General features: G+C 39.0%; 2 protein-coding genes across 4 annotated transcripts in view; one reads left to right on the top strand and one right to left on the bottom strand.

Moving 5' to 3' along the window:
- med23 (mediator complex subunit 23) overlaps window positions 1-719 on the bottom strand; it is a 28,770-nt gene extending 28,051 nt beyond the window's left edge. For both annotated transcript variants that reach the window (XM_005725039.1, XM_005725040.1), the window contains exons 1-2: window positions 533-719; window positions 249-280 (exon numbers count right to left, since the gene is read on the bottom strand). In XM_005725039.1, the coding sequence (XP_005725096.1) occupies window positions 249-280; window positions 533-583 (83 nt within the window). In that variant the 5' untranslated portion in view covers window positions 584-719. The remainder of the gene's footprint in view (window positions 1-248; window positions 281-532) is intronic.
- Window positions 720-1,550: 831 nt separating this feature from the next.
- il20ra (interleukin 20 receptor, alpha) lies at window positions 1,551-7,169 on the top strand. Of its 2 annotated transcripts, XM_005725038.1 has the most exons (8): window positions 1,551-1,908; window positions 2,560-2,686; window positions 2,937-3,160; window positions 3,241-3,416; window positions 4,023-4,167; window positions 4,439-4,575; window positions 4,875-5,345; window positions 5,511-7,169. In XM_005725038.1, exons 1-8 carry the CDS (start codon window positions 1,860-1,862, stop codon window positions 5,709-5,711), a joined length of 1,530 nt encoding a protein of 509 aa, XP_005725095.1. In that variant the 5' UTR covers window positions 1,551-1,859; the 3' UTR covers window positions 5,712-7,169. The 2 variants fall into 2 exon arrangements, with proteins under 2 accessions (XP_005725095.1, XP_005725094.1); XM_005725037.1 differs by having other exon boundaries at window positions 4,875-7,169.
- The last annotated feature ends 882 nt before the right edge of the window (window positions 7,170-8,051 follow it).

Genomic DNA, 8,051 nt, shown 5'->3' with positions numbered 1-8,051 from the left:
CATCATGGATGGAGCAGCCAACAAATCTGCAGCAACTGTGTGATGCTGTCATGTCAATGTGGACCAGAATCTCTGAGAAATGTTTCCAGCACCTAACAAAGTGGCCTGTGAGTGTATGTATGGTCTTACTGCTGAAACATCCAGCAGCATTACCAGTGTGCAGTAACTTAACATTACACCTTTTAAAGCTAATAACAATGCAATTGCAAATATCGGGCGTTATTAACATGAATTCAGAGCAGCCTTACCCAGCAAAGGCCTCTTCTATCATCTCAGTTTTCTAAGAAAAGAAGGAGAAAATAAAAATACATTAACGTAAGTGAAGATTTGTGATATTAACGGTGCACCCATAGCTGTTAATTCTCATGTTAGCGAGCTGGGGACATAAAGTAAAAACACCATCTGGTTATATTTAGGACTGCTCATTTGCAATCCAAAGTAAGTTCAGTAAATAGAAAATACTACTACAGTTATCTGACATGCTAACTAATGTTAGCTCGGCTGACACTCAGTAAACAAAGGTGCAAGTTACCACAACATCTTCAAAGATGCTCTGAAGCTGTGTTTCCATCGAAAGCGCCATGTTTGCAACCAAAAGACAATTATTCAACGAACCATCCCAGAATTCAAACCCGTTACTCCTCTACGGGAGCACAGACGATAACCACCCCATCTAGCTAAATGCTAAAAGGAAGCAGAATGAAAGCGGCCGCATGAGAAGCGCGATGGCAAAAACAATCCGGGCGTGCAACGGAAACACAAGTGGGACAGTTCCGCCCCATTGTTTCTTTGCTTAATTATTATTATTAGAAATTGTAATTCTCATACGTCAGTAATTTGCAAATAATAAAGTTACACATTAATAATATTTTTTTCCCAAATATTTATCACAACGCTTGCATTTTTGAGTGTTTAAAATCTGTATTCAAAAATTCTGTCCCTTCACTAAGACAGGTCTGTGGCCACAAGATGTCACAATGGACGATGTTTGAGCACCTGCTGTTCTTCTCGATATTTGCTAATTGATTTTTCCATGTTTTGTTTATAGCTTTCGTGAGGTTCGTGGTGGAATAATTGGTGGTGTGATGAAGAAGAGTAAGAGTAAATGTTTACACTTTAAACAAAACAGCTTTCTCTTTGCAAATGGGTTACCCAGGTTTAGCTCAGTAGGGTCAATATTAATTTTTAATATCTAATCTCATTTGACAGTGTATTTAGAGAGAGAGAGAGAGGATATTAGCTGGGGGGAAACGGACTAAGGAAATAACACGGAGCACCTTATTACTCAGGCTGCTATCCGGATAAACACCACAGGAACATCTTAAGGAAAGTGTACCTGTTCCCACATAACAGCCTCCACACGCCACACCACCGCAAAACTAAACACAGTTCACTTATTTATTTGGAAATGGGTCACGTATAATGTATTTTTTCTTTCCACATATTGGAGTGGATCTAATTGTTTACTAAGTACTTGTACTTAAGCTTAGATTTTTGTAGCCTATTATCTCAATAGACGTCGACACGCCCACGCCCACGCCCACGCGCGGCTCACAGGTGAACTGTTCACAAACGAGTAAGGTCACATTCCTTTCCCCAAAAGGAACAAGGACGCCTGTCAGGTCGCAGGGATTCCTTTAACTGAATCCACGGGGTTTTATTGGTTGGCAGTTTCACGTAACCCTTCCGACTTCAGCTACATTCTTTCACTTTAAACCTTGAGTGCGTGGTTTTAATTTCCTTTAATCGAGAGAACTGCGGGCAGGTGTACTATGAGGAGGAGCTGGGGGGAACCTGCCGAGGGGATTGGAAGTATTTGCCTTCTTGTTTTTGTGAAAACATGACGACTCCGTACAAAGATGTTGGCTATATTCACATTATTCATTTTTTATAGCCTGCACTCCACAGGTAGGTCTGCATTTAAATGCTAATATCTATTTTCTTTGTTGTTACTTTGTGGCTGCTGGGTTTCTTTGTTTCCACTGTTTCCATTTTGTCCAGTTAGTTTTATGGCGTTTATTCAGTTTAAGCGGACTGACTTTTATACTACAACAATGCAGCCAACGATGAGATCATTAAAGAAATTAACACATTGTAATTTAGTTCTTCCACATTAAGTACAGAAAGCGGCTGTTAGAGCTACAAACACGTGTGGTTTTGTTAACAAAAAATGTATTAGTCCATCTAGCTCTACTTTAAGTGTAAACTCACTTTACAGACTCAGGTTTTTCATCCTGAGATCAAAGCATAAAACACATTATTTGATCTGTGTGCAAAATGTACTCTGGATAATCTTCCCATAGAGAATCTTTAATCAAACACTTTTATTGTGTTTGCCTACTTGAAATGATTTATAAGGAGCTAAGTGTACTGTGTGAGGTGGAACAAAGTCTGAAAGGCAGTGAATCATAGTGACAGCTCACACCTTATGGTCATATGTGGACAACTAGTTGAATAGTACCATTAAACACAGGGGAAGTTTAAAGGTCAGTCAGGACAACTAGAAGCTAGTGTATATTCTGATGACAGGCACCTCACCTCTTGTCTCTTTCCCCTCAGTCTCCCAGTCTGTTCCCAGCCCCATCAATGTCACCTTCTCTTCTGTAAATCTGAGGAACGTGCTGCAGTGGTTTCCAGGAGAAGGCAATTACGCAGATGAAACGCTCTACACAGTGCAATATGCCATGTGAGTAAATGTTTTAGAATTTAAATAAAAATGTATAGTTCCCAAGAACTAGCCTAGATGCAGTCCCAAAGGGATTTATTGGCAACAAAAAAAAGTTCCAGCAAGGCTAAAAGAAATAAAATGCAACACGATCTCAAAATCAGTCTGCCTTGTTTAAGTTAATTTTCTTTATTGACTGTGACTTTAAGCAAACTCTGCTCAACCTGTGCAAAAGTTCACCTCTGAATGTGTGGGTCTTTGTCTTTTCCAGCTATGGAGACAGAATTCAAGGTAAGAAGGGGAAACGGGTGAACTGGAAGGCAGTGCAGCACTGTACAAAAATAGTCCGGACGTGGTGTGATCTAACCAGTGAGATGTGGGATGAGAACCAGGGTTACTATGCCAAAGTTCGTGCTGTGGAGAGGGGAGCGTCTTCCAAATGGGCTTCTTCCAAATGGGCTTTCACACCCAGGAGATTTGAGCCAAAGACAGACAGTAAGTTAAAGAAACAAAAGCATTACATCATATTTAACATGTTTACACTTTAAACAATAGAGGTTTGTCCAACTTTGTAGCTACTTTGGGGCCCCCACTGCTTTCTGTGGAAATTGAAAACAACAGTGCCACCATCACTATGATGGGACCGATGAGGTATCCATCAAACAACCATACCCCAGCGCTTTCCATGGTGACACTCTACGCCGAGATGACTTACAACCTCTCTGTTCGCAACACCCATCTGAACCAAACGGTAGGTATAAATCAAGTAGAAATATATATGACTACTGTAGCTTGACTCCGCATATAAGAAAAGTTTTAAAATTCTAGGAAGAGGTGAAACAATCTCTATCTGATGTTGCTGCCCTGAATTGCTTTCATTTCAAAAACAGGATTGTCAGGCACAAATAAAAACATTCATGCTAGACATTGTATTGAAAACTTCCTTGTAAAGCACTGAGTCAACTACTACAACTTCATTTTTTTTGTAGTTTTTTTTAACTGCTTATATATGGAAAAGAAATAGTAAAAACTTATATGTGATTACTCATGAAAGTGGCCACTTTCTCATTACTTTCATACATTGTTTTCGTAAGTATCCAATACATACAAGTTTCATTATATAATTTTTCAAGGGATCTTATATCTGTTTTCACTCTTATATGCTTTTCATACAAGTTTCACACAAGACGGATACAAACTTTAAGATTTATATATATCTTTTCCATATGGGTAGCTATGACGACAAACTAACCTACGGCCACAAAGCATAAACTTTTTGTTTTTTGTGCAGCAATTCTTTCCAAAATTCTTTCCCACTCTCTAGCACTACCTAATCTGTGCACTTGTTGGTTTTTAGCACCATTTCCCAGTTGTTGGCAGCGTGTACAAATACCGCCTGATGAAGTACAACATGGAATACTGCTTTTCTGCACAGTTGAAATTCTCCTCGATGCCAATCCACTGCCAGTCCTCTGCATGGCTCTGCATAACCACACCTCAAGGTACAACTCCATTGCGTGACCGTGTCTGTAAATGAGAATATTCGGCTCCCTGTTTGAAATGTAGAAAAAAAATGTCAATAAACATGATATCAAAGCTGGAGAGCGATTAGTGTTTGTGCGGCAGGTGTATTGTACTTCCTTGTGTGAGCCAAATATGTCGGTCAAGGAAATGGTTCAGATGTTAGATTATTTTCTTTTCACATCACAAGCCCTGGATGAATAAATATTTTCACTCACTTCACCCTCTTTTTCTTTTTTTTTTCTTCTCTAGACCCTGTGATTGAGCAGCTGCAGAGTGTGACTGTGGGTATTGTTGTTCCAGCTTTGTGCATTGGTATGATCATTGCAGCTGCCTACCTTTTCCATCGCTACCTGTCTGGGAAAGACCAACACAGTCCAAATATACTGGTAATAGAAATGCATATAAACATACTGGCAATTCAATACCTAAACAGCACTTAACTTTAATTAATGTAGGTTCGCTAAACTGGGCAATGCATGTTTTTTTTTTGGTTTTTTTTGTTGTTTTTTTGTTTTGTTTTTTAAATATGAATTTAACAATTCACCTTAGGGAACCACTGACATAATTGCACTTGCAAACTGAAACTACTGCTTTGCATTTCACCTAAATGAGATATCTTTGAGTAGTGTTTCAAAGGTAAATTATCAAACATTTCATACCTTTTTCCTTCCCTTCCAATTTCCAGAACCCACCTTCTTTTCACAAGTCTCCTATTTTGTTCCCTCCTGAGAGTTCCAACCTCATCCCAATCAGCCCCATCAGCCCTGAGCCACCAGGAAACTTATTCACAATGTCAGGCCTTGAACACCCCATCTACTCTCTACAAGTTGTGGATCCCCCACCCAGCTACTCGCCCCAGAGGCATGAGGCTCCCTTGGATGATTTGTCCGTTGAGTACGGGGGTATCAGCATGGCTCCTCAAATCATTGTTGAAGGAGAAGAGGAAGCAAGAGGAGGGAATCAAGATGATGGAGACCGGAGAGTTGAGAGCGTTAACTCTGGTGGAGCTTACGCTCCTCAGGCTAACACTTCTTGGACATGCAAACAAACCCCCATGCAAACACATGGCCAGTCATCTGCAGGTTTACAGTCTTTTCCAAGATCAGCTACATGTGGGCTCAATAAAAAGAAGGATGGACAGATTGAAAGTTTACTGGTAAGCATTCGGTTAAATCTGCAAACAATGGAGGAAGTAAAAAGGGGAGAAGAGCTGCATGGAGAGGTGATCTGGAGCACACATAGGGAGGGAGTGGCAAACAGAGGTGTGGAGGAAGGAAACAACTGTGAAAATGTGCCTTTAATCTCTGCTTATGCCCCACAGAACATTCCAAACATGTCTGCCTCCTCCTCGGACCAATCTGACATCACGCTAGATGACTTTAGTGTCAATCATGAAAGAGGACTGCATGTACCTCTACTTTTAGAGAGAGGTAGAAGACGGAGTGAAGAGGAGTATGTGACGAGAGCTAGGTTGAGGCTAGATAATGTTTCTGTCAGCCAAGCAAGTGACAAAGAGGAATAGAAAGAGTTAGAACACGACAGGTGGAAACAGGGAGTGAAGTGGAGAAGGTTTTCAACAAATGGGACTTTGTTGGGATCCCCATGGATCAGTAGATGATATTCATCAGTAAAAACCACTAACCCTGTTCTTGAAAGATAATCCAGGAAACATGGCCAGTATACAGTTTCTCAGCTCTATTCAAATGCATACAGTGCGTGATAAAAGCAGCGTTTAGTACTTAGTACTCACTTAATAATGTTACCTTTATAGCTGAAAATCTACTAATATACACATGAAGAAATCATACTATGGTGAACTTTGAAGGATATGTATTTATCTTGATTACAAGATACACTGTATATTTTAATGTAATTTGTTTTGAATCTGTATTCATCCTCATGTAGCTGTCTGATAGTGACAGAAGATAATACAACATATGATCATAACCTAACATAACGAAGAAACTACACTTCATTCTGGACTGGTGTCTGACATATCTCTCTAAGATAATCAGATGTTTGTTTGGTTTTTTTTTTTTAAATAGAAAGTACAGCAAAATCCTATATAGGAAACTTTACCCGTGTGTTTTCTTTTAAGGGTATGATCGCAGTGTATTGTAGATGTTGCATGACCGTACGTGTCCGTGTTTACTTGTAAAGGTTGAATTACAGTGGGTAGTTTGGTTTTTTTTTTTTGGTTTTTTTTATCAGCTTGTCCATCATGCTGTTCCGAGTAAAGCATTCAACCTGCTTTTATTTAAATACTGTGGACTATACACCTTTCGCTGTTGTGTTTGTGAAGCGAATCCCTCGTTTTCACTGCCAGTAACAGCAGTATCTGTTCTGTAACTGGAAATGATGATGTTAAGTGGAATGAGAAGTGTAACTGTACATGATCATGACAACATCTTTGATTAATAATGAGTTGTATGATCTGCAGTATGTGTCCACTACCTTTGTGCCTTTGGGTTAAAAAAAAACTGGTTAAATCTGTGAAATCTGATCATGCCATCATATCGTCTTTTGTCGCTTCTTCTGAACCTTGCAAATGTATTCCCATCTGCAGTATTAACAACATTATGGTTTTACCTTGTTCTTCTCCATTTTTGCTGTTTCTGTTCTGAGCTGAACAGAACATATTTTACACTTTGTCATTTAGAACTTGTCAGACTTGTTTACTGCAGTGAGTCCTGCATTCCAACACCAACAACACGCTTAAAATAGCAGTTAAAATATGTGATCATTACAAAGTACACAAAAGGCTTTCACTGGCACTTCTGAACATTTGTGCATAAATTATACTTTGTTTTGACTTTTTTTGAAGGAAATCAGTGTGGTCTGTGTTAACACCGTTCCTCTTTCTGTGCCCGTGCTGTTCCTGCATGAAGTTGTAACTGCCCAAAATATGTTAATTTGTAACCTCTGACTCATACCATCTCTTTGTAGCTCGATGGGACTTTCTGAGAATAAATTATTTCTTCCTGTAGAAGCTTAACCTTTGTGTTACTAAAACAACACAGAGGGGAAACGGGTACATTTCGTTTCTGACACCCACTTCTAACGTCCATTCTGCACACTGATAACATCTAAAACAGGTTGTTTCAGGTTAATGCATTTACAGAACTCAGTTTGGTGCATGAACTCTGGTTAACCGTTCATTCAAAACCATGATATCCATGTTGTTTTATAGCTTTATATAGTTTGTTGTCCAGTTAAACCCTTGTATTTTAAGAAGGCATTAGGACACTGTATACAATGCAAATGTCATAAACCCATATTTTACTCACAATGGAACACAGCGAGCATATCAAATATTTAAACTGAGGCATTTTACTGTTTCATGAAAACTATTAGGTTGTTTTAAATTAGATGGCAGCAACACATCACAATGTTTGGATGGGGGTATGGGGGGCAGCAAAAAGCTAGAAAGGTAAGTGGTAGTAGAAAGTATTTGGAAGAGCATTTTGTAACTAATTATATGTTCATTAACAACAAGTCAGTAACATGATAGAGTGTGAAAAGAGCATCTTACAGAGGCAAAGATTCTCAAAAGGTGAGCATGGGTTTGCCCAAAAAACTACATCTAGAAATAGTGGAATACTTTTAGAATGATGTTTCTCTGTGTGTAATTATGAAGACTTTATCTATAGTACATAATAAAGTACAATATTATCAATTTTTTTTGAGAATCTGGAGAAGTCTCTGTGCACAAGGGAGAAGAACAAAAATCAATATTGGATGACTTTGATCTCTGGGCCCTGTAGTAGCATCACATTTTTAAAAAAGGCATGATACTGTCAAAGACTCAGGAACACTTCCAGAAATCAAAGGATGCTGAGATCAAGCACGCTGTTCATCTGTT

Source organism: Pundamilia nyererei, unplaced genomic scaffold (genome assembly GCF_000239375.1).
Source record: "Pundamilia nyererei isolate P.nyererei 1_Seehausen unplaced genomic scaffold, PunNye1.0 scaffold00013, whole genome shotgun sequence".
NCBI lineage: Eukaryota > Metazoa > Chordata > Actinopteri > Cichliformes > Cichlidae > Pundamilia > Pundamilia nyererei.
The sequence above is the reverse complement of the archived record's forward strand: the minus strand, read 5'-3'. Positions and strand labels throughout refer to the sequence as shown.